Here is a 25,194-nt window from a genome sequence, read left to right as displayed (position 1 = left end):
TGCAACGGGTCTTACTTACGCCATATAAAAGGGGAAACTCATTCCTGCTTTTGGGTTTGTTCAGTCTGGAAAACAGAAGTCCCCAGGGAGACCTTATTACAGCCTTTCAAAATACAAAGGGGGCTTATAAGAAAGAGACATTTTCCAAGGCCTGTAGTGACAGGACAAGAGCCAACGGTTTTAAACTGAAAGAAGGTAGATTTAGATAGGACATAATGAAGAAATTTTTTACGATGAGGGTCGTGGGACACTGGAACAGGTTGCCCAGAGAAGTTGTGGATGCCCCATCCCTGGAAGTGTTCAAAGTCAGGCTGGATGGGGCTTTCAGCAACCTGATCCAGTGAAAGATGTCCCTGCTCATGGTAGGTGGGGGTTGGACCCTGGGTCCATTCCTACCCAAACCATTCTATGATCCTATGATTTACCTCTGCCTCCCGTAGAGGTTCTGCATCTTTGGCCAATAGCTAATAAAATCAGAGATCTTAGTTCCTCTCTCCTGCCATATGCAGCTCTGATGATTAAAACAAGCACTTGGACACAAAAGCTTTTAGCAACATTCCCTGAGTTACTAGTATTTTGACAGCAGTCCACACTTAAATTTAGCAATTCCCAGATCTAACGTCAGCGCAACTTTGCTATTGCTGATTTAGAATAGGGCACTGGCACAATATTCTCATTCTGAAAATAGCTTCTAATTCTTCACTCAGGGCAGAAGCGCTATCCTGTTCTAGCCACACAATCTGATGATACAGTGATATATTTAGTTATTGTAAAGCTCAAAGTGATGCACAGACTGATTTATGAAGCTCCCCAGTCCTTGTTAGATCAATAACACTAAGGGTAGGCCTGACCCAGATATTAAGATACACTGAATTTAAAGGACTCTTAAATTTAAACCATACCCCAATCTGCAGTTAGAACCTGTCATTTAAGAGTACAAATGCTTTCAGGCATAGATCTGCAGGTTGCACACTCCAGGATGTGAGTTTGCAAAGTGACAGCTGGCTGCTGGTGTGCAGAAGAAGCGATGGCAGATGCTTCACAGACGTCCTCAGCATGTAAAGCAAACTTTATGTGCATGTTCAGAGGATAAACAATGATTTTGGACTGTGTACATGCTTGGAGACTATTTTGCATGTATACAGAAGTGCTCTATGCATCGGTGATAGCTAGGGCCATCCTATATTCTTAAACTTGACTCTTTAGTTTAAATGCCATAAATGATACTTCAGGCTCCAAACTCTAGAGCTGGTAATTCAGGAAGTTAATTCTTTCTGAATATAAGCTCTAAGAGAGCTTACAGTCTCATGAGAATTTAATTGAGAAAGCAGAGATTATGCTGCTTATGTGACATGCCACCATCTGAGTACAAAACCACCAATGTCTTGCAATTTCCCAGCTCATTATTCAGTAGTAATAGACATGACTGAAAATCTGACACAAATAACACTACTGTAACTCCTGCCACTGCACCCCTATCATCACTTTGAGATACATGTTCCTGTGGTTATAAATGCTTATAAAGGATCACTGTTGAGGCCACACTGGTGACCCATTGATAACACCAACACTATGTGCCAGATCTCAGGAGTCCCCTCATGAGAACAGACAACCTGTGGTCAGAAAGTCCAGGAGCAGATGTCATACTTCTGTGTTTTCCATGGGAAACACTAACATTGACTAACAAGGTCTCCCAGCCCTTGTTGCAAGGTGGACTAGAAAAATGATGGGTGAATCTGATTCAAAGCAAATGAACCAGAATATATTCCAAATGTACAGGAAATTAACTTTCATATCTGGCATCAATATAAACTCTTTGCATGCAGTTCCTTGATCAGTTTATCCACTCTGTAACTGTGAAGGAATAAATAAACACCTTTGCATGCTCCCAGATGCTCCATCCTGCCCTGTCCCTTGCATTTGACAATGACTGTACACCAGTTTGGACACTCAGATAAATCAGTGAGCAAGACGAGTTGACCCAACTCAAAATTAAACTCAGAAAAAGATAAAAAGTCATACTAGCTGCACAGTTGCAGCTGTACAAGGGATACAAACGGAGAGAGAAAGAGGAAGAAAGGACAGCAGCAGCAGCAGCAGCCCTAAATGAGCTTAGACTGATTGTGAAACCATCATCAGAGTAAACCTATGAATCAGATTTCCTTTCATAAAATGACACCACAGAACATCTGACCAAATCAGCTCCCCATAATAATGTTTGAAATCAAATTGCAAAACACCACAGTAATGTAGTTAATGCATATAAGATATTAAGAAGTGCAGTAGTTAGGACTCCATGAACTTGGGTCAGCTTGCTACAGTAACATCGATACAGGCTGCCTACAGCCGCTTGTATAAATGAACTGGAAACTGTTGCCCTTCCTGTGATTTTATCAAAAATGACCAATTATTTCATACATACAGCCTAAGCTCAGAGTCATGTGATTACGAAAAGCCATCAGATTTCTCAAACAAGAAACATCTCATGGATACACAGAAAGATTTGAAAGTGCAAACCAAAAGGCTCCCAGTTAGAATACGACATAGCAAGAGAGTTACGAAGGCCACCTGAAAGTAAAGGCAATGAGAGTCCAAAATTACGATTTTTGAATGGAGGGTGCTGGTTTGGCTTATCAAATAGAACCGCACTTCTGGATTTAACAAGCATCCTTCTATAGATTAAATACCTCTGCTCATGAATCTTAGGCCCAGACGCTGTATACTGGGCTGCACTGCACAACACAACAGTTGGAGCACACAGATGCCGTTTGATCGTGCTAGCCGTGCTGTCAGAATGGATCCATGAGATGAAGGCGGTTGCAGTTGGGCCAGAGGCACCTATCACAACCCCTTTGAGAGCACTGCGCCACTTCGTCACAGTTCCAAAGGCTCAGAAGCATTGAACGACAGATCTCTGATCCCAGTCTCCTTAAAAAAAATACTTCATTGGCAAGCAGGCTTCTGTGTTACTTTTTCTTTTCTAAAAACAAATGGCTTTAGGGAAATTGCCTCCTACCTTCCTCTTCCACTGGGCAGGAATAGCTAAAAGTACATTGCTCACACCAAGAGTAGGAAACAAGAACAGCAGAGCAGCTTAACACCAATCCGCAGGAATTGCAAATCGTTCTATGAAATTGTAACATCTAGGTATTTCTCCCTATCAACTTTATCAACTTTTATTATTCATGCTGAAACGGGGCCTGAAGTCTCCAGCCAGAGCTGAGACCAACCCTGCCAGATGACTGTATGCATCCAAGGAATCAGCCTGCCTACATTCCCATTCCTGCCAGTGCGGGACTGCACTCTCCTGTGTCCGTTCTCCAGTGTCCCTACGCAAATAAACCACTTGGCTCTCTAAACTCCTCTGAAGACCTGAGCCTGTGTGCGCTGCAGCAGTGCAGGACACAGTGTGTGTAACACACAGAGTCGGTTTTTCCTGGAGCAAAACGTGTGTGAGGTGTTTTTAGGTGTTTCCTTTTTGGTTGGTTTAGATACGCAACCTGCTATGCATCTCTGCCAGGGCCGAGGCCAAAGTGGACAAGATATGGCTGGGATGGGGCATTAAAGATTTAATTTATAATCAAATAAGGGTGATGGTCTAAAAAACCCCTCCCTAACAACATTACTGGGGAAAAGAGGAGGTGGAGCTTTTTTTCTAATTAAGTTTTTATCTCAACAGAAGATCTGACCGTAACAGGATTTAAAATAAAACTCAACAGGTTTTAAAAAAAAACAAACAACCAAACAAACAACAAAAACCACAAAGGAAAGAAAGAGAGAGAAGACAGTAAGACCTTTTTTTTTTTTAATTATTACCGGGAAATAAAATTCCTGAAGTGATACAGACAGGAACTCTCCTACTGTTTCAGATGAGAAGCAGGATGAAGTCTGCTTACTTCACTGACAGAGATGCCTCTTTCAAATTGGGGAAGATTCAGATCAACCAAGACAGGAAATCAGTGAGCAAAAATGGAAGGCTGTTGATCCTTTGAGCAGATGTCACTTTCCAGGAGAAAAGTGGACACAACTGTTGGACAAACTCAGTCACACAAACCAAGACTAGGGGCAGTGCTGATTAGCAGCAGTCATTTCTGTCCAATAATTTAAATACCTCTGCCTCTGCTTTCTATCCACCTAGTTCTTACAATCTTGTAATTATGTCTGAATCATGTTTCCCCCTACACACAGCTTAAATTTTAAAGGTATCTCCTGATTTTGAAAATGTGACTCTTGAAGTTGTACTTTCTGGAAACTGCATTATCACGACACAGATAACACTGACATATTTTGGTTTTATTTTTTAAATGTCTTTGGAACATTGGACTTTGGCAGGCTCCAAGTTGAGACTTTTTCATGCTTTTGTCTTGCAAGCTGGCCTCCTACACATTAAAAATATTAAGTTAAAATTGCATGCTTATAGCTAGGTTTGTTTGAAGCACAAGTGAATAGTGATTTTTTTTTTTTTTTTTTTTTTTTGGTGGTGGTGGTGTTCTGTTTTGGGTCTTTTTCCAGTTAATTGTGGAAGGAAGAATCTAGCTGCAATATTTTTTTTCCCCTGTGTGGTTTACCAATTTCAACTGAAAATGAAAAGCGGGAAAACTGGTATTACCAGCCAAGAAATTGTTGCTCAGAGTTTTAAAAATATCTATCATTGAGAATTTCGTGTTCTGAAAGGGACCATTTTATAACTCATATAATGCTCAAATGGGACAACACCTAAAAGGAAGAATGAAGAATAAACTCATGAAAAAAGAAAAACCCAAACATCTGTGAACTAAGTAAGGAATCAGCAATTATAATTTTGGTAAGAAAAATGAATGATGCTTTGTTTATAACATTATTTCTACTGTTATTTAAACACTGCTTAGATAACATGCCGAATTTACACAGTGATCTACAAACTTTTCCGGCTAGGGCAAAGAATTATATTTTGTCTTACTGCAGAATCAAACAGATGAAGAGAAGTGTGAGAAGGCTGCTACAAAGTGTTGAGTCATATTAAGACACACAGCAGGAGAAAGGAGAGATCAAGTGAAACATTCCTTAGGCCTTGAAGTTTCCCCAAACAAAAGCAAAGCACATCCTTCGGTGGGATTGTTAACCGCTCAGGTTTTCCCCTCGCTCTACTTTTGCTGTGTGCCCTTGAAAAGGATATTCCCATCTCTGTTTCTCTCTCTTGTGTGTAAAACGAAAACAATTCCTCACCTCACAAAGATGTTGTCAGATTTATGGTTGTAAAGTGACAAAGGGACACTAATTGTTGTGATGTGCAATAGTTAGATTTCTGTGAAGTCAATGATGAGGTCAGGAATGATTCAGATCAATCAGAGTCACGTGAAAGAATGGAAGGTACACAACGGGCTTGTGTTTGATGTTTATGTTCAGTGAGAAATCTCAGATTTCCAACAAACCATACAAGGCACAGCATTATAGTGACTTTTCAACTTACTCTGAAGGAGCTTTTTTTTTTTTAACCTAGTTTATATATTTACAAAACTTTTGCAAAAAGTGTATTTAAAGAAAGCACGTTTATAGCGCTTATCTTGGTTTGTTTTATAAATACTTCCATCTCAGCCTACCGACCACAGAGACTGACTTCTTATTGATGTACTTCCATCCATCAGGCATTCCCCTCAAGTTGATGCAAGTAAGTTTGTGGGGAAGGGGGAAGAGGAAAAAAAAAACAACCCTAAACCCTACTTTCCCTTCCTCCTCTGAATATTTCCAACAAGAAAGTGAAATGAACAAGTTTCACTGCGACCTACAAACTAACCACCCAACAATACGACATTATTTAGCACCTCGGAGACTTAGAAAGCCATTAGCTAAACTTTTATCGTGACCCCTAAGATATTTTTACGAGGTAAGTAACTTCGAGCTACTAAGAAACATTACTTGTAGCACTTTGAGCGTCGTTGCAAGACGCTCAAGGTGTCTTGCACGCAGCACGGCGCAGTTTCACTCTTACCGCCTCCTCGGGAGCGAGGAAGAGAAAGAAATGAAAAGGCTGGAGCGATGAAGCACACGGCGGGTGTTTACAAACAGAAGGACCCGGGGCGAGCAGGGGAGCCGGCGCCGGGCCCGCGGGGAGGGGAAGGGAGGGGAAGGGAGGGGAGGCGGCGCCGATTGGCTCCCGGGGCCGAGGGATCCCATATGCGGCGGGGCGGCCGCGGGAGCGGGCTGGGTGGCGGGGCCGCGCCTCTGCCTGTTTCCCGTGGAAGGGCGCGGAGCAGCGGGCTGGCCGGGCTTGTTGGTGAGTTTGGGTGTTTCCCCCCCATCCCGTCGCCCCGCTTTCTAAGTTTCTTCACTTGCAAAGAGCAGCCGGGTTTTTCGTTCCTCGCTTATGTGTAAAGCGAGTAGCTGGGTAATTAAAATAAGCGAATGTATTTCCTAAATGCCTTTTTTCTTCTTCTTCTTCTTCTCTCCCTTCTCCTTCCCTCTCTGTCTGGCTTCAGGGGTTGTATGAGCTGGGCTGTGCAGGGGAGGAGGGTGTTTCACTTCTCCGCGTTTCTGGAATTGCGGTTCCATGCTTTGGCCAAACCAGTTTTCCAGCTGCTTTGTTTGAGAGGTTTCTGCTGCGGAGCGCGTCCGTGAGCCCCGCACGCGATCGACCGGCTCTCGCCTTAAAGAGGGGTTTTTGTCTGAGTTCGGGAGTTCAAATTCCTGCGATAAACGAGACCCAAACTTCAGGGCAGTTTTAGTGTTTGGTTTGTGTAGCCTTCTCGCAGACTCTCCCCCAATCACTGTCTGGCAGTCGATTATATTCTTTAAAAAAAAAAAAAAAAAAAAAAAACAAAAAAAAAACCAAAAAAACAAAAGCCTCAGAAGTTTGGGTTTAGTGTTGGGGTTTTTTTTGGGGTTTTTTTTTTTTTTTTTTTTTTGTGACTCTTTCAGGGTCTTTCTCGCCCCCTGAGCCGTGGAGGGGAAACTGGGAGCCACTCGAGCATTGCGATGAAATGACCCATTCAAAGCAGCGCTGGTTCCTCCCGCCCCTTGTTCCGGCAGCCCCTCCCGGTTCGGTGGGTTTTTTTTTTCTTTTTTTTTTTTTTTTTCTCTCTTATGGCTACAGGAAAAGTGGTTTGGTTGTTTTTTTTTTCTTTTTTTTTTTTTTTTTCCGCAACTGTTCCCACCCCAGAAACTTGCAAATCCGGCTCGCAGTTTCTCCCCTCAGCCCTGGGTTGCAACACGGGGACGCACCCCCGAAGGCTGGGGCAGCCCCCCCCGGCCTCATTAGCGCCCTAATTAGTGCTGGGAGCGCCTCTCCCCGGTGGAGGCGGGCACGGAGGGTGCCGGCACCTCCCCAATTATTTTGGGAGGACTTCGTAGGAAAAAGGGACTTGAGAAAGCGCATTAGGCGACAAGGGGCGATACTGAACGCTTTCAAAAAGCACATTTCCGCTAAGCAAAATTTTTTAAAGAAGCCTCTTTCTTCCCCTTCGTCTATTTTTTTTTTTCTTCTTCTTTTCCCTCTCCTACGCTCTTGGCCGGGCTGGGGCTTTCAGAGTGCGCAGGCTGGGGGCGGCGGCCGGGCGGGCCGGCTCCCGCCTTTGTTCCCCGGGGGTCGGCCCGCCCGCAGCCGCATGGTTCTCTTTCCCCTTCCCAGGCTGCTCCCGGGGCTCCGCGGGTGCTCCGGGGGCGGGGGTCGGGGATGGGGGGAAGGCGGGGTGGTGTGGAAGCCAACGATCGGTTTGCGCCAGGTCGGGGACTCACGGGGGTGCCGGGAGGCCCCTCCGCTGCCGCCGGGTGAGGCGCGGCGGGGGGGGGACCTCCAGCCCGCACCATGCGAGGGAAGTCCGCGGTGTTTTCGAGCTTCTTGAGTTTCAATTTTTGTTTTGGTTGTTTTTTTTTTTTTTTTTTGTTTGAGGGGGCAGAGCTTGGGATGCTTTTGGAGCTGCGCGGGGCAGAGCCCCGGGGGCTATGGGGGCTGAGGGAAGAGGCTCAGGGAGCATGAGCAACACGTGAGGTTTTTGGGAGAAGAGCTTTGTTAACTGCTTCTGAGCAAGACCTTGGAGTATCTAGAGATGGGAGATCAGCTTAACTCCAGTGTAAGCAACTAAATTAAGTACAAGGCAATTATTAAAAAAAACAAAACAAAACAAAGCCTGTAATTCTATTTTGGGTATGCGGAACAGTGGATAAGAGGGTACGTGCTGCAGCATCATCGTCTAGTGATTGCCTGGGGGTCTCTTAGCAGTGGTGTTGAAACTGCCAGTGCAGCTGGTGAAATCTGTTTTGTGTGATGCTGTCTTGTTCTCAGTATAGTTGTAATCTAAGAGAGGACAAAGGCCAGCTTCCCCCCCCCCCCACCTTGTTGAGCAGAGCAGGAGACATTAAATCACTGTTGATAACAACAGCCATGGAATATTCTAGCAGTATTCCAAAAGGCTGGACTGTCACATAGAGCTCTGGTATTATGGGAATTACTGGTTGTTCTGCACAGAACTGGTTTGATAGAAGTCCAGAGGTTTGAAATTTAGTATCTCAGTAAAAATGTGGGCTTTTTCACTGGTAAGGTTTTAGGGTTTTTCTTCTGCTTAGAAATAGAATAGCAGTATCTGCTTACTAGTTCTCTTCCACTGAATGAATCAAAACTGCATCACTCTGCTTTCCCCAAGACCTAAATTATTGAGAAGCACCCTGGTTGCTCATGCCGCCTGAAGCAGTAGCTGGGACAGTCTCTCTGACATCTGGCCAAACTGGAGTAGTGAGTACTGAAGCTAGGAGTGGTAATTTGCCTACAGATTAGGGAGAAGCATGTGGAAAACACTGCAAGTCATCACTTAGCATTTGGAACGCCAGTGGCTTATGTGTTCAGTGTTATTCAGCACCTATAGTGTTACGGCATATAGGGTCTACTAAGCGTTGCCTCATCTCCTGTGGTTATCAGTCTATGCCTGAGAAATTGTCTAGGTAATCCTTTAACTTGAAGATGCTGCTTACTAAAAGTGTAGAAATACTGAGGGGTTTTTGTTGTGGAGAAAATTTGCTGTGGTTTTGCTGTTACTGCAGTAGGTCTGCTGGGCCTCGGTACTGGCAGAAAGTGGTGGAGGGAACCAGAAAGTGATGGATTAGCATTGCATTACTAGCTATTTCTTCCAAATGGCTTGTGGAGTTCAGTAAAGTACCTTCCTCAGCTTCCTAGGATATGCACATCTGGAGTGAGGCTACCTGATTACTCAGCAGACCTCAATAATAACTAGTCTTTAAATTCCAGTGGGAAGCAGCATGGTTCACCTCTGTCAGGGTGGCCAGAAGTGACAGGAGGATTTTCCACTGATACAGGAAGCACTTAGTATTTGGAATCTCTGCAGCATTTGGAAAATTGTGGTCCAGATCCTGAACTGAGCTTTGTGCGTTCCTGAGTCTTCAAAGACTGAAGTAATAGTTATGGACACTTGAGCGGTTCCCCCTCTTTCATAAGTTTTGTGAGTAGGACTGCCCATGGCAGCAAGGGAGGGGCGTGCTATTGAAGGATCTCTGAAAGATGACCCTTGACTTAAATTTTGAAGTCAATGGGAAAAACACCACAATGTATGGAAATAAGATGATGAACCAACCCCTTCACTTTGAATTGCAACTTCTTAGAATGAACTCATACCAGTCTTGAAGCTTATCTGTTGCTTGGGTGGCTGCATAGTCTGATCTTCAACTTAGATGGAATTGTGGCTTGGAGATGCTGCTGCTGCGACAAATAACTCAGAAAATATTAACAGATCCCAGAACTGCTTAAACAACCTGTTGACAGATGACTTTGAAAGAAGAGAATGTTGTTTAAGTGAAATCAACTAAGTTTGAAGGATATGTGATAGTGCCAAGACCACAGACTGCAGGAGTTCCTGCCTCAGTGCAGAGCAAGTTTGCTTGCTGCAAGCAAGTGTCACGAGGTCAGGCTTGACTGATTGGTACCACCTCCAGATTGTTGGATGTAGCCTTAAATGTGAATAAAAAGTGTTTGGTCACTCAAAACTTGAAGGAGTGCTGCCATGCTTTGAAGGGACACTGCCACCTTTCAGGTGCAGCAGCTTAACTTCACCAACTCAAGTGCAGCAACATGGAAATGAAGAACTCCTTTTGTCCACACAGATCATACTGTTGGAGGTACTTTGGGACATGCCAGCAAAGGAAGGGATTTTAGCTAGTTCCCTGCATTTAGAGCTGAGGAAAATTGCTTCAAATTGAAATTACTGTTGGCCCAGTAGGTCACTTTCTGCTCACATTTTTTTTTTTTTTTCTCCAGCTGCATCCTGCGACTTTTGTTTCTTTCAGTTTTGTGAAGACCAGAAGAGGTTTATGTTGATAAACTGGCCTTTTATCTTGGAGCAGGAAAACTAGAGCTTTTCTTGTTCTTCAAACTGTTACTCATCATACACCAGTGCAGCCCCCTTCCCCCAGCACTTGTAGTTGTGCTTTTCCATGGAATGTGGAATGGACCGAGGACGGATGGATTTTTTCTTCTACTTGACTTGGTTAACTAAAGGACAATTAGTCTTTTACTTTGCACTGTATACTGGGGTGTGTTATCTGTGTGTTTTATTGTTAAGACTAGGCATAGTACTTTTGCAGTTCTTCCTTGTAACTTTCTTGACTTTCCAATAAAATACTCATTCACTACATTTTTAGTAGGAAACCCTACTACCTCTGTGGTAAAGGTACTGTACTTATGACTAATTATTTTCTGAGGTTTTGGCTGCTTTGTCTGCAAGATATGAGTAAAGTCCTGTGACATTTACAAGTGCAGACTTTCTGTTGCACTGTTCTCAAAGCTCAACTTTATAGAATCATCAGGCTGCTTTAATGGATGGCTTTGTCTTTCCTTCTGCCTTAAGTCATCCCTGTCTTGTAAGCTTTTGCTCCATCTTTGTAGCTTCCTTCTAGAGTCCACAGACTGGCGTTAGTGGTCTGTCTCCCAGTGAGTTCCATTTGTAGTTTCTGCTTAACTCTGTTTCACTGAACTGTCCTCATAGCAGTTCTTAATCTGGTGCTGTGCGTCTGCTAGTGCTGTGTGTAGCTCAGCTATGTTCTTGGCCATACACACACTTCTATGCAAGACTAATGTATATATACACTCATATGTAGAACAGACACATTTTTATATAAACGAAAATATTTTTTCCTGGCTCTTGATGTTATTAAATAGTGTGACCTGCTATCCATTTCTCCTAAGCTGAGACAACTGCTTCTGGTTAAATGCAAATGCACAAGTTCCTTCATGTAATTTACAAAGACTGTAGTCTTAGAGAAATCTCTCTGCTTAATAAACGTGTTGGGAGTGTTTTGCAGACTTTTTGTATCTGATTTGAATCTGGAAGAGTTCTTTGGTCCTCTGTTCTGTGGCTCGTTCTGGCCGGTGACTCCTTAGCAGCTCTCAGTGAGGGCGTTAGACTGTGGTGAGCTGGGAACTGTAGGATGCTGCTCTGAAGTTGCTACAGCGTACTGAATTGTCACGTTTCTCATAAGAGCATGTGGGGGGTGCTGGCTCATTTTGCTTTTCTGCCGTGAGCCTCTGCTATTCCTGCTCCCCATATTTTATAACAATGAAAAGCAGATGAGTGCCTCCTGTTCAATCCCTGGCCTCGTTGCGTTGCAGAAAAGGCTGTGTAAAAGGCCAACATTCTCCTTGGTTCCCACAGAAGTAGGAGAGGATTAATGGAATTCATCCCACCCAGTTTGCAGGCAGGCTTAAACAAAGCCTTGAACAGCTATTATTGCAGCCGGTCTGCAGTCCCTTTGTATATGCTGAGGTGGTTCTTGATCCAATTTATCATAAAATCTGAGATGCTTCTGCCTTTCTGGCTTGCTTGAAACAAACATGGAGACCCCCAACATGTATGTAGGAGTCTTCTGTAGTGAATCTGTTTTTAAATTCACAAAGAATAAACAGCTTTTGAGGGTCTTTAACTACATTAAAGTCCTAAAACTTACGTAGTAATGGAAAATAATTGAAATAGACACTAGCTTAACATTTCACTTCTGTTCTAAAGGAGGACCTTGGCTAGCTATATGAATCCAGATCTCATGGAAGTACTGAAACAGTGGTGACTTCTATCAGCAGCTGCTCTTGCAAATGCAGAAAACATTCTCCTCTTGGTCCTTTTTGGTGGCCAGCTCCTCAGGTATGCTTACCTTTATCAAAACTCTGTGCTGTTTTCTTTAACCCTCTCCCCAGCTGACAATCATTCCCCCAAAAGTGCATATATCTCTTGATAGAGATGGATAGCTCTTCACTGAAGAGCGTCAACCTCTAACAGGTTTGGATCATGCCCATTTGTTTGATAGGAGTTCAGCTTTCCTCAAACTACATGTACCTCTTAACATGATGCTTCTAGCACGTTTGTTCAGTTTCAACTTTAAAACTATTTGGGGCTTTCTTAGGCCAGTGAAGACTGTGAATGCTTTCAGAATTGCAGTCTGGAAGTTCAGACTTAGGGGAAATGGACAATCTGGTCCATTTGCTATTTATAGACAATGACTTGCCAAAACTTAGGGTGACTTTTTATTTTAATTCAAGGTGCTGTTTATGTAACATATATTTTCAATGAATTTAAAATTAAAGTTCTTTAGCTTATGTTGGTGTATCTTGAATGACTAGTACTTCACGCTTCTAGACTTCACTTCTGCACTGTGTTTGCATGTGTTTGAAACACTTTTAGCAAATTAGTGCTGAACTACTCCAAATGGGAATTAATCTCTTAAGAAAATAACTAAAGTACAAATGTTAAACAAGAAGGAAATACATGGTGAGATAGGCTGCTTGCTTGATTCAGAGATGAATTTCCTAAAGAAGACAACTCACGAGATGAGACTGTCCAAAAAGCAGATAGGCTCATTAATAACTCCTCCTCTTCCCTCAGCCTCAAGTGGAGTATGACATTGCTGTCTGTGAGCTTAAGAGTTGCTGGCAGCTACGTAGAGCAGTGAACAGGAGGGGGTAAGAATGAACAAGGCATGATGCTGTTAAGGGCCAAGGGAACAGAGTGTGCAATGACTATCTATCTGCTCTTAAGTGCTTGTAGATCTGTGGGTTTAAGGAAAGATAAAGTGGCTTAAGCAATATTTGCTCTTGGTGATCTCAAGAGAAGGGCTTTGAAGTGTTGTGGCAATGGCAGCTCTGATACTTTGTAAGGGTGAGGAGCCATTAGGGGTCATCTTCAAGAGGTTCTCTTTCTGATGATTTTTCACTCAGTAGAAAGCTCATCTTTAAAATTCCATTCTATATGCAGATGCTTGCTTAAATGTTGATAGAAGTATTGTTTTTCTCCATAGAGCTACATCTTTTCTAGACTGATGCTATAGCTGCTTTAAGAGAACTGCCTTAAATTATTAGGAGACCTTTGTGCATAGGTGTGTGCTTTGCTTGAGATACATCTCTGTATGGTGGATTCACTCTAGCGTTAGACCTTGTGCTTGCTGGGTGTGCATGTGTGGTGGGGAAAGCATGGCCTTGAAACTGAAGACTTGGATACTTCCCTGGCAATGGAGAAAATTAGTCTGTATTGTGTAGTGTCCCTATGCATAGGATTGGGACTTGATTTGCTCCTTAATTTCTATAGTGTGTATAAAGAACTGAAAAATAGGCTGTGTTCCTGACTATTTGACTTGGGTCACCTAAGTGGAAGAGTTTTTAACAGAAGTCATGTTGGTTCTTACTGACCAGGTACTGTTAGGATGGGAACCTGCACTAGTGTTCTGTAGCCCAGCCTCCTCAAACTCTTGTGTACGTGGGTTGCAGGTAGACAAGTAAATGTGCAGACTTATCTCCCAGGGCTCTGCTTGTAGGTTTGGGAACATAAACAACTGCAGGAAAAGATTTGATGAAAAAGAGGTGATCCAGGACTTTTGTCATGCTCAGTTGTGTATAGAGTATACATGGTGTCTTGATGATAAGTCAGCATGAAACTTGGCTCAAGTTAATGAGCCATGCTGGAGAGAGACATGTGTTTATGCAGCTGAGCTGATTTGGGAAGTCTAGATGGGATGATATTCTGTACTCTGTGTGGGCTTATGAGTTCACATACCTCTGATCTGCACTAACTTAAACTTGGAAAGGAGAGAACTAGTCTAATAAAACACTAAAACCCAACAGTTCCTGAACCCTGGAAGCTAACCAGTATTTGACTTGACTTTTAAAATTCAAACACATTTTATCATCATTGGGCTAACTGAGAAGAAAAAAAAACCCCACACCGCATTCCAATCTACAAATTTAACTTCTCATTTCTGTCTGCCTATCTTAGTGCCCACATCCTAGCAACACATAGAGCATCCAAATTTTGACTGTAAAGTCTTGCTGCAATATTGGGAGATCCATCTGGAGTTTGGTGCTGAATTGGGATCATAGGCTAGAGTACTGTCTGAGGAAGAAGGATAGACTAGAGAGCAGATAAGATAAGATCATATTTACTCTGGAATGAAAAACTTAAAACATGGAACTAGGATAGCAATGTCTATCACAGTTTAGAAATGGCCATGGTACAACAGCGTAAGCCTCCTCCTTAAATTAATCATTCATACACTTTCAAACTCGCTGTATTTTTTTTGAAAAGTATTCTTACTAGGCAAAAAAGAGTTTTAAAGTGAGGCTCCATAGAAAGGTAACTTAAGTTAGTCTCTCTGCAGTTAGTCGTGTCAGTCTTAAATCTGATTTCCTCTTTTAGTTTGGCAGCTAGCACGGAAAAAGTCTGCTTCAGATAGTTGTTCAGCCTGATCTTCAGGTGTGGCCTGTAGACTGGAACAGAAATCACCTTAAGTTTGTGGGAAAGATAGGCAGGAAATAACCTTGCTAGATCTAGCTGCAAATAAATATTTGAATGGGCTTACTTAAAACAGGCAGCAGAAGGAATTGCTGATTAGGTGGGGCTGTGATGTTTTAGCTCTTCAGCTTTTAATGTGCTGTAAAACAGGGATTCGGAATTAATGTGTAACTAGAGAACTTGTATTCTCTTGTCCAAAGCTCAACACTGAAAGACTGGATCCTTAACTACTTGCTATTTCACAATTGCTTTCTCTAGTATGGGGAGAACACTTTTCTTCAACCTTCAGTTTCAGTCAACTTTCAGCTCAAAGCTTGCCACGTGTAACGGGATGTCCTTCTTGCAAGGTTGTCTGAAACACTCTTTTGTAAAGAGGTGGATACACTAACGTGGGACAGAAGGCGGTGGCAAGCCAGCTCTTTTTGTAATGCCTTTTGTGGTCCTCACCCACTTTTACAGGCAAGGTGTGCTTATAATATTCTGAGATTAAGTGATACATAGTCACTAGAAAATTCTTTACATGAGTTGTACAGAAGCTGCCAGATAAGCTTCCAAATACGAACAGAAGTGACCTACTATAAAACTGGAGGGAGAGCTTTCTAGAGGCTATAAAAAGTGCTGGCTGAAGTTTCACTCTGAAGCAGGAAGATTGGTGCTGTGTGAATGGTTTTGGTACTTGAGCTCTGCCATCCATGTGTGATGGGGTAACATGAACAGCTGCAGTTAATGTGCTCTGCCCCTTCGCTGGATGTTTTTGCCATAGTACATGGGAGTTGAAAGGAATGTGTACCAGTCTTACGTGTCTTTAAATATTGGCACTGTAAAAGTGAACTCGCATAAATGCAGACTGCTGTTCAGTGTAGCATTAGAGCCCATCACTGGCACCTGCCAAAAGAGATGTGATGGGTTGTACAGTAGGTACCATTATGGCCTCTGTAGCTATGTCTTAGAGCTCTGACTTGCCTGCATGGAAGTTAAGTACACCCGTGAGTCCTGTTGTAAATTTAGGCTCTAGATACACCTTGACCTGAATTAGCTGCTTTCTGATACACCCTTCAGGGTTTCAGCAGGCTGCTTTTTGAGAGGAAGACGTTGGGAGGAGCTGAATTTAGCTTGTTGAGCAACTATATAAGCTCCAGAGCTGTTGCAAGCTGTAGAAGGTCTGTGTGGTGAGGATGAGAGGGCAGGGTTGGTGGAAGAGTGAGTACAAGGCTGTCCCCAACTGGCAGCAGTAAGCTTTTGATGGAGCTTAACCATCACATGGAATTACACTGTTAAACTAAGTGGCTGTTCTCTGGCACAGCCAAAGACAAGGCATAGACAGAGATCAGCAGCTCTCCGGATGACTGTTTGAGGTGTTTTCTTGTAGATCTTCTGAACTTTCTTTATCCATTTTAGAATGGTTAATTTTCATAAATATTTGAGTTTATCAAAGGGGCTTCTGCTTCCAAAAGGTCTTTCTGTTGCATGCTGCTGACCAAGTAAAAGGGAGAAGTGGGCACTAAAGCTGGCATTTGGCTGAAACAAGAGTAAGTGTAGTTAGGATAAAATCCTTGATCTCAAACACAAACAGAATTACCTCTTAATTAAGCGGGAAATGCCTGTCGGTCATTCTTTAAGTAAACAGTTTCTCAGAACTCCAGTAAGAACATGAAGTTTTAGTATTTTAAAATACTATGCAAGAGTTGTTGATGTGAAAAGGACAGTTGCCACGTGCCGATAGGAGGAAAAAAAGGTTTTATTTAAAATACTGTTTCCTGGAATATCCTGCATTGCCTGGGAAAGCAACTTGTGATCTAAATCTAAACTTATCTTCTGTTCTAGGCAGGAGGAGGGAGAAATAACTATACATGATGATCTTTGTCCTAAAATACATGTTATGCAGAGGTATGATATATTTAATCCATCACAGATTAATTGATGTCTAGCCTGTATATTGTACCACATGATGAACTTTGTAGCTGGGAGGTGTAGGGTGTTCTCTCTGGACAGTCTTAGCTGGTCTCTTGGGTTTAGTTTTTTTCAGCGTGGTGATGGTGGGAGAAATCTCCCATGTTGGGGTGCCTTTTGTGCGAACTCTTTGGGGTTCTTCCCCTGAGAGTCTGGTGTTTTGTCTGAGGTGTCACAGCTGTGTCTGTTTCTTTAGGGTCTCTTGTCTGTCTCTCTTCAGTGGACTGTCCAAGTTTATTCTATTTCTATCCTGAAATTAACTTCATACTGACTTCTTTAAAATATTTACTTCTGTGGATGCTTAAAGTAGCTAACTAAGGATCTGCTTTTCCACAGTGGTCACTCTACTAACTATGGAGTTTGCATAACAAACTATGCTACCTCCACTTTCATCCCAGAATATCTACTGAATGCAAAATACAGAACTGTAAAGAGTTGCTATGTTCAGGTGACAGTCATGCTATGGTAATACTGAAAGGTTCAATAACAAACCTGTTTAGGAAAAGGTAGGATTGCTGCAGGGTGAAAAAAGCTTGCAGTGCTTGCAACTGGAGGAAGACCCAATGCAGCTGTGAATCTTAAATCTATCAGAAAGGCAGGCAGCTACAGGAACTCTGTATGGGTGCTTGGTTCTCTCAGTCTTTCTCCAGTCTGAGTGGATCTAAAAGCTTCCAAGCCATGAGTAAGAAAAATGCACACCAAGAGGCAAAACACCTTAATTATGGTCAGAAAAATGACTGTCAAGCATGGTTTTATCTCTGTTCTAAGGACGTTTTCTCTTGCTAGGCAGAATGCATCGGTGTGTTGTTTTTTTTTTTTTCTTTTCTCAGAATTATGAGAATCAGTTGGCAGAGCATAGCTCCTGTGGTAACTCAACCCTGTTCCCTTGTTCAGGAAAGGAGAGCATGACTAAGCCCAAAGGATTGGTATTGCACGTGCTATAAAAAGAGACTCTACTTGTCTACCTCTGTCACTTTGTATTTGTGATGTTAACTATCATCTCCTTTCACTAGATGACATGGGCAATTGCAGACTTGGCAAAATGTTATCAAGTGTAATCTAAAAAAGTTGTATCTGGTGACTAGGATTCCTGTGTTTACTGAGGTAAACTGTTTCAAGTGGTTACATAGATTGCCTTGTGCTCCCTTTACCTTCAGAAAAGTCAGTCAGCTGCTTTTAAGCTATCCTGATGGCAGTGGGCACCTGACCAGCTAGGCAGAATGCCCCTCCTGCTTTTTTTTTTTTTTTTTTTTTTAAGACTTTGGAAACTTCGTTGGTGGAGGTGATGCTGCAGTATTTGTGCTAACTGGCCAACTTCATGTGGAATACAAATTTTTGGAAAAGAGCACAAATAAGCATGTAAGAGAGGAAAACCAGAACTTATCCTCACTCTCAGGAAGCAGTGGGTATCTTCAGACCCACTCCTGCAAAAGGAGCTATCAAATGCCTGTATTTCTGTAACACTCCAGCTTGTCTGCATCTCTGCTTCATGTGAAACACGAGTGAGCTTTGCAATAGTGTTCTGTTGTAATTTGCTGAGTTTATAACTCTGAGGTGCATTGTTTAACTTCATGTTTCCAAAATAAAAAGGGTTTAAACTGATACTATAAAAAGCGCTGACTGACTCTTATTCACCAAACTGCCCATACAGCTTTTCTGATATGCAATACGATCTGCAAGCCTCAACTGCACTGATGCACAGTTTCCATTTTGAGCAGCAAGTCTCCTTCATGTAGTAGATAACTACACCACAAAATTGCTCCAGGCTTTATCTTTGTGTAGTCTGTTATGTTCTCATCATGCTGTCTAGTTGCAAGATGTCAAATGGGTAAAACTATCTCAAAACATTAGTGTTGCATGTAACTTCTAATGTAACAGTGATAGCTTGTGTTTTCTTGCTTAGAGTTGTGTTTCTCTGCAAGAAATGCTTGTGATGTGCCACTGTTGATGGTGCTAGTCCTACATTTCTTGCTTGACAGAGAGCTCCCTCTATTCTTTGGTTTTATGGGATGAAAAAGTAGCTGCTAGTTCAGTCTGTCCTTAGAAGATACAACTCTGGCTACAAGAACTGAATTATACAAACTGCAGGGCAAGAAGGCTGGACATGGTTGGCTTTTTGTACTTTGGATTATTTTCTTTACTGAAACCCTAGTTAGTAGAAGAGATGGTAGCACTGCAGTGTTAACTGTCTGATCTGACCAGGTGTAACTGTGACACAGGAGTGCCTAACCAAAGAGTCCGTGCTGCTGGCTGCATAACCTGCCTGTTAACCATAGCTCGGGCTACAAACAATCTCTGTCCACACCATCTTGTAAAAAGTAGAAGTCCTAAGCTGATATGTGGGATGTTTGGTAATGGGTGCCACTGGAGCATGGTAGTGCTGGTGACACTCTAGGCAACCTCAGGCTGGCTGTGGAGGTCAAGTGGCTGCTTCTCATCAACCAGCCTGCCTGTGGGGTGGAAGTAGGAAAGCAATGCTGCCCTGGGGCTCCAAGATGAGGCCATTGTGATCCTACCAGGGCTAGGGGAGGAAGAACCAATATGAGCAAGGGGACAACATGGAGGGTGCTGCCTTCCCTCAAGGCAGAGGCAGTGGCCTTCCTGTGAGGGGCTGGTGGGGCTGTGCTGGGGTGCGGGCAGCCCTGCCTGACCTGCGCCCCCATGGCCCTCAGCCAGACTGGAGCGAGGGCTGCCTTGCTCCTTTCCAGTCAGCTCCGGGCCCTTCTGGCAGAGAACCTGGTTGAAGAGGGCGGTGGTGAGGGGAGGTGGCAGTGCAGGGGCCTGCAGTGGCTGTGAGGGAGGTGAGGCCTGCTTGGGGGGCTCCGGCCATTGTGGTGGCCTGGTGCTCCCGCACCCGGGAGCAGTCGCAGGTCTCTGCCCGGGTCTCGCTCCTTACCAGGCTGCCCAAAGACAACTTGTAAACTCGGTCACTTGTAAGGTATGGCTTCCCTCCTAGCTTAAAATAATTTAAACAAAGTGGTGTAATCTGTTGGTTAACAATAGTGGGTTTTTCTAAGAAAAACTTTCTTGTGTCAGAACTGAAGCCTCTGTGTCAGGTTCCCTGCCTCCCTCAAGCTTGCTCTGGGCCACTGACAACATCTAACTTGCTGCCAGATTTCTAGAGGGGAGTGTAGGTGAGTGCCGATGGGGTATATCTGAGTAGTCAACTCATTTCCATGACGAAACCTAAAACCAGATGCATTAATAACAGCTCACTAAAACTTTTCTCCTCTCCCCCCCTCCACAGTTGGTAGGTATTGATCTTCATGAAGGAAAGAAATACATCAGAAGATCTGATTTAGAGCTGTAGTGCTCACTTCAAGATGCCCCAGAGGGAAAATACTAATCTACAAGTCTCATCTTTCAAAACTGTCTGCGTTCTTTCAATCAAAGAAAAGTGTTTTTTGAGAAAGATGACTTGTGCAATCTGTGAACAAAGCGGAATGAAAGGATACTGAATGAAAGACAACATGCCATTCAACGGACACTTATCTTGAAGGGGTGACACTGTGCTCTCAAACTAAAACACAGGTACTGTAAAAACACTGATCCTGAACAGGAATACGGATTATAGAAACAGCATCAGAATGTTTGTTAGTTCCAGAAGAGTCAGAAAATGCCATTTTTTGCAGATATTTGCCACTTGCTTCATACTATGTCTCATGATTTTTTGGGAACCATTTGATAATCACATTGTGAGCCATATGAAGTCCTATTCATACAGATACCTCATAAATAGCTACCATTTTGTGAATGACAGCCTGTCTATCAACAGGGATAACTTGGACAGAATATCAAGCTACCAGTACTTGATCAACCACAGAGAGAAATGTCAGCAGCAGGATGTCCTTCTCCTGTTGTTTGTGAAGACTTCTCCCGAAAACCGTCATCGGAGGGATGCAATTAGACAAACTTGGGGTAACGAGGAGTATGTTCGTTCTCAACTTAAGGCCAACATTAAAACGCTTTTTGCTTTAGGACGACCAACAGGTCATCTGCGGCAAGCACAGCTGCAAAGAGAACTTCAGCTGGAAGACCAGAAATACAATGATTTGATTCAGCAAGACTTCTTGGATACTTTTCACAATCTTACTCTTAAGTTGCTTTTGCAGTTTAGCTGGGTGAATACCTACTGTCTGCATGCCAGGTTCATTATGTCTGCAGATGATGATATATTTATCCATATGCCAAATCTTGTTGCTTATCTCCAAAGTCTAGCACAAATGGGTGTTCAAGATCTCTGGATTGGTCGTGTCCATCGTGGATCCCCTCCCGTAAGAGACAAGAGTAGCAAATACTATGTCCCATATGAAATGTACCAGTGGCCTGCTTATCCTGACTACACAGCAGGAGCTGCATATGTAATATCAAATGATGTGGCAGCTAAAGTATATGAGGCTTCATTGACGCTCAATACAAGTCTTTATATAGATGATGTTTTCATGGGTCTCTGTGCCAATAAAATGGGAATTGTACCACAATATCATGTATTTTTTTCTGGGGAAGGAAAGGCTCCATATCATCCCTGCATTTATAACAAAATGATGACATCTCATGGACACGTAGATGATCTTCACCAGTTCTGGAAGCAGGCTACAGATCCCAAAGTTAAAAAACTTTCTTCGGGGGTATGGAGTAGAATATACTGCAGACTAGTCAATATTGTGCTTCTCTGTAAACTATACTATGAGGACACATACCCTTGTTCAGCTGCATTTTCTTAATACTTGAATATCTGCGTTGAACATCCACTGAGCCAAAGCAGAGCAACAACACTTTAGCTGTTCATTCAAAATACACGTAAACATGGAAAAGAGGTAAAATTTAAATGTGAATAGTTGGGGGTGGGGAGATGATCCCAATTTCTGTTCAGAAACTCTTACTGGAAAAGCTCTCCTGTTGTACTGCAACTTTTTACATTGTAGCCTGTTTGGTTTTTTATACTCTTGAAGGGATGCAAGTCTGGATTAAGTGAACTATAATGGAGTTGACTTCTAGACTTTGAAATGCTTGGTGAAAACATCTGTTACTTTGAACTTGTCAGTAAAGTTGTGTGAACTAAGGCACATGATTTTGGAGGAAAAAAAAATCTGCTATATCAAAATGGAGTAGACCTTTCAAAACACGAGGGAAACAGAACTTTTGACTTGATGAATGAGACTATTGCAGTAGTTTAAGGCAATGTAAATTGGTTAAAGTATTCACCATTTCTCAATGCTTCATAGAAAGTAAGTCTGGACCTGCACAACTGAAAAACAGTGAATGCTAGAAGTGAAGACTTGCTAGAATCTTTTTCTTAGAGCTCCTTAAATCTTTGAAATGGGGAAACAGTGTTGGAGTGCCCTCTGACTTTGTTTTATGTAACAAAGAAACTTGCTTTAGGTCAGGACCAAACTTGAAAGGATAAAAATCAAATATAATTCACGTTGCTGGTTTTGCTAATCTTTCTCTGCCTTCTGAAAACTTAAGCAGTATATTTAAACAGTCCAGTCTTTAATAAGCAAATAAGCTAAATTTACTTTTCCTTTAGCAATGCTTCTGCTTTCCAGTATTCATGGTTCTAAAGGTAAAAATCGAGCAAAAGTCCCTGAGAATCTTGCTTCTAGCTAATTTGAATCTATTAAAGACTTTAAAAAGCCAAATTTCATGCTTGTAGTAACAAAGAGGGAGGACATTTTCTGCACAAAATTTGACTTCACAGTGAAGGGATAGGGAGATGGTGATTCACAGAAGCTCAGTACACAACTCAAAATGACTAAAATATTTCTCCTGAAGTCTTAAACACAAAAGTGTCTTTAAAATTTCAGAGTAGTTTGTGCCCACAAAACCCTGTATCTTGAATATATTTCAATGTTAATATCACCTGCAGGAAGAACAAAACACCTGTGCAGTGGAAATCAGGATAGAATTAAATGATGCTCAAACTCTAGCCATGATGAGTTGTACTGTAGTGCCATGTAAATATTGCAGGGAACCAAAGTTCTAGGATGTCTGCAGTCTTTTCTTGTATAGCTCACTAATGGTGTTTTCACAGACTCTCAGGACAGATATTTTAGTTGCTAATTGCCAAACCTGTGGTAGCTCTTCCTGGAGTGGACACACAACCCATGTAAGGTACAGTGAGACATTGCTTGTTAACTGATTTGGTGCTGGAACAAGCTCTCGTGTGAACAGTGTCAGAAAACTACTTCTGAAAGCTTGAATTAGTCAAATGTATCAGCAGAGCAATAACAATGCAAAAGCTCACAAATGATCAAGCATCTGTTAGAAACATGCTAATTACAGGAGCAATACTTCTTGCTTTCTGTCTAAGAGTAGCAGTTTTCTTCTGCCTGAAGTTTCTTGACGTGTGGAGCAGTGAGGTACTTGATCTGTGTCTTCTGACATTACTGTAGAACAGCTATACAGGACTTGACAGTTTTCAGCAGCAAGTAGTAAACTTTGTTTAAATAACTGCTACTGCTCTTGGCACTGCGTTGCAAGTTTTAATGGTGTGAATGGTTCGTGGTGTATATTAGCATAGACAGAAGCCAGGAGTGAGCTTGCTGACTGTTCTCTAAGCTGCCATTCCAGATGGATGGTAGGTAGCTACTGGATTTAAGTAAAATACGCAACTTACTATAATTGGTTTTCCAGAAGGAAAATAATAAGAATCCTAACTGGACCCAAATATTGGGTATACAAAGAGCCCACAAATAAATAATTTATCAGTGTTATAATGACTGAAGAATGTAACAGCCATACCTTGGAAGGAACAAATCCAGTTCCTGTTCTTGCCTAAACTGATTGATTACAGTACTGGGGATGTGTGGGTTTTAAAAGAAAAAACCAAAACGCAAGATAGCCCTAGATCTACATAACCCATTGGCTTTTGGAGAAATAAATGCACCTATAGAGAAAGTAGTATTCCATACTGAGGGAAAGCTGCTTCATCAGATCTGACCTTTTGTGAGCCGTTGAAATCAACAAGCTGCACAGCAAAACTGCACTGCTAGAAAAAGCCACCCTGTCCTCTGTGGGGAACGAGGGTCTTCATACACGGTATGCAACCAAAATGTACTGTTAAGACTACAATTTTTTCCAGCATATCTATGTGTTGGGATTTTATTGTTTTCACTCATAAAAGTAAAGGTTAAGTAAGTTTTAAGAGGCTTAAACTTCTATAGGGTAAAGACCTAGCTAACATCAGAAACACTGTTTAAATGTAGCTTGCTGTTATCTGAATGTCACTTTTGACCATTGAAATACTTTGGTTTACAGCTGGTTTGAGTTTTGTTTGGATTGTTTCTTAATTTTAAAAGGGCCTTGAAGTTTGCAGTATGCATTTTCTTTTGCTGCAGTGAAAAGAAGTTGCTTGTTCAATAAAAAGGAAAGCATGAAGGCACTCCTCTCAAAAAAATGGAGACGCTAGAAAACTTCTTATTTTCCAGTTCTAAAGACTGACTGGAGACTTGTACACCTTTATCTGGAACCTTTTTTAACAATAGTGTCAGTGCTCCAATGCAGGGCTGACAGGTTTTCCTCTTACAAATAAAACTGTATCAGCCTGAATGGTCACTCCTCATTAAGAGTTTGATACTGTTGCACAAGCATATTTAATGCTAAAATTGTTTTTACCTGTTTGTTTGGTTTGCATCAGTTTCCCTTTGATATTACTAATTTTTATACAAAGTATTCAATATTTATTCTTAAACTTTGCTCTGTACCACAAAGACAATTGTTTTGTAAAATTTGTTTTGAATAAACAGACTTATTTCTTTTAAGAAAAGCAAAACAACACAACAAAGGTAAATATCTCTCGTTGCTTTCTTTGTAACTGGCAGGCTCAGCCCTGATGCTTTTAAATGCTATTCTGAGTTCTTATGAGAGGACTTCAAACTGCTTCCCCCTCTTCCCCTGCTTCCTTTCTGTTTTACTATGAACCAAACCTTTTGTGGAACAAAAGCCAAAATTGGTGTTCCCAAAAAAGGAGACAGCTCAAAAATTTGTTTAGCAAGTTTCTAGGTCTAAAGTTGTGTAAAACAGCCAGATATTAGAAGCTAAACCTGCTGTTAATATTAACTCCAAATTTGTATGTTCTCTTCAGGCAATCTTTCCTCAGGAGATGTGTATCTATATAAATAAGTTCCATTTCAGATCACGCTTTCCACTTTCCACCTTTTGAAAACTAGCTGATGGTTTGGAGTCATAGTATTTTCATAGGGTATAATTAAATTCAGATAGTAATAAACTGCATTTTTTTTGTCTCAAATTTGTCTAGCTTTGTGTACCAAGCTAGTGTTTTTAGAAACGTAGTATTTTGCATCGAGTAACTTCAGTGTATATGTGTGTGAGATAGAGGCATAACGTAAGTATAAGCTATTTAAATCATACTGAAAAAGAGAACAAAGGAAATGAAGTCAGTGAGGATTGTGGGGTTTGGCTTATTGCAGGGTTGGTTTTGTTGTGGTTTGGTTTTTTTGGGTTTGTTTTTTTTTAATTGCTCCCTTTGGCC

The 25,194-nt window shown here is 42.0% G+C and overlaps 2 protein-coding genes and 1 long non-coding RNA gene across 4 annotated transcripts in view; 2 read left to right on the top strand and 1 right to left on the bottom strand.

The window, feature by feature from the left end:
- The window catches only part of MCF2L2 (MCF.2 cell line derived transforming sequence-like 2), a 145,110-nt gene that overhangs the window by 58,897 nt on the left and 61,019 nt on the right, over window positions 1-25,194 (bottom strand). The gene's annotated exons all lie outside the window — the stretch shown is intronic.
- The window catches only part of LOC147599723 (uncharacterized), a 344,381-nt gene that overhangs the window by 260,908 nt on the left and 58,279 nt on the right, over window positions 1-25,194 (top strand). The gene's annotated exons all lie outside the window — the stretch shown is intronic.
- B3GNT5 (UDP-GlcNAc:betaGal beta-1,3-N-acetylglucosaminyltransferase 5) lies at window positions 6,170-25,179 on the top strand. Of its 2 annotated transcripts, XM_086754195.1 has the most exons (3): window positions 6,189-6,253; window positions 11,982-12,113; window positions 19,948-25,179. In XM_086754195.1, exon 3 carries the CDS (start codon window positions 20,288-20,290, stop codon window positions 21,422-21,424), a length of 1,137 nt encoding a protein of 378 aa, XP_086610321.1. In that variant the 5' UTR covers window positions 6,189-6,253; window positions 11,982-12,113; window positions 19,948-20,287; the 3' UTR covers window positions 21,425-25,179. The 2 variants fall into 2 exon arrangements, with proteins under 2 accessions (XP_086610320.1, XP_086610321.1); XM_086754194.1 differs by lacking the exon at window positions 11,982-12,113 and having other exon boundaries at window positions 6,170-6,253.

The sequence above is a fragment of the Chlamydotis macqueenii genome, chromosome 9 (assembly GCF_036417535.1).
Source record: "Chlamydotis macqueenii isolate bChlMac1 chromosome 9, bChlMac1.mat, whole genome shotgun sequence".
Classification (NCBI taxonomy): domain Eukaryota; kingdom Metazoa; phylum Chordata; class Aves; order Otidiformes; family Otididae; genus Chlamydotis; species Chlamydotis macqueenii.
Note: the sequence above shows the minus strand (reverse complement) of the source record. Positions and strands in the feature narration are given on the sequence as shown.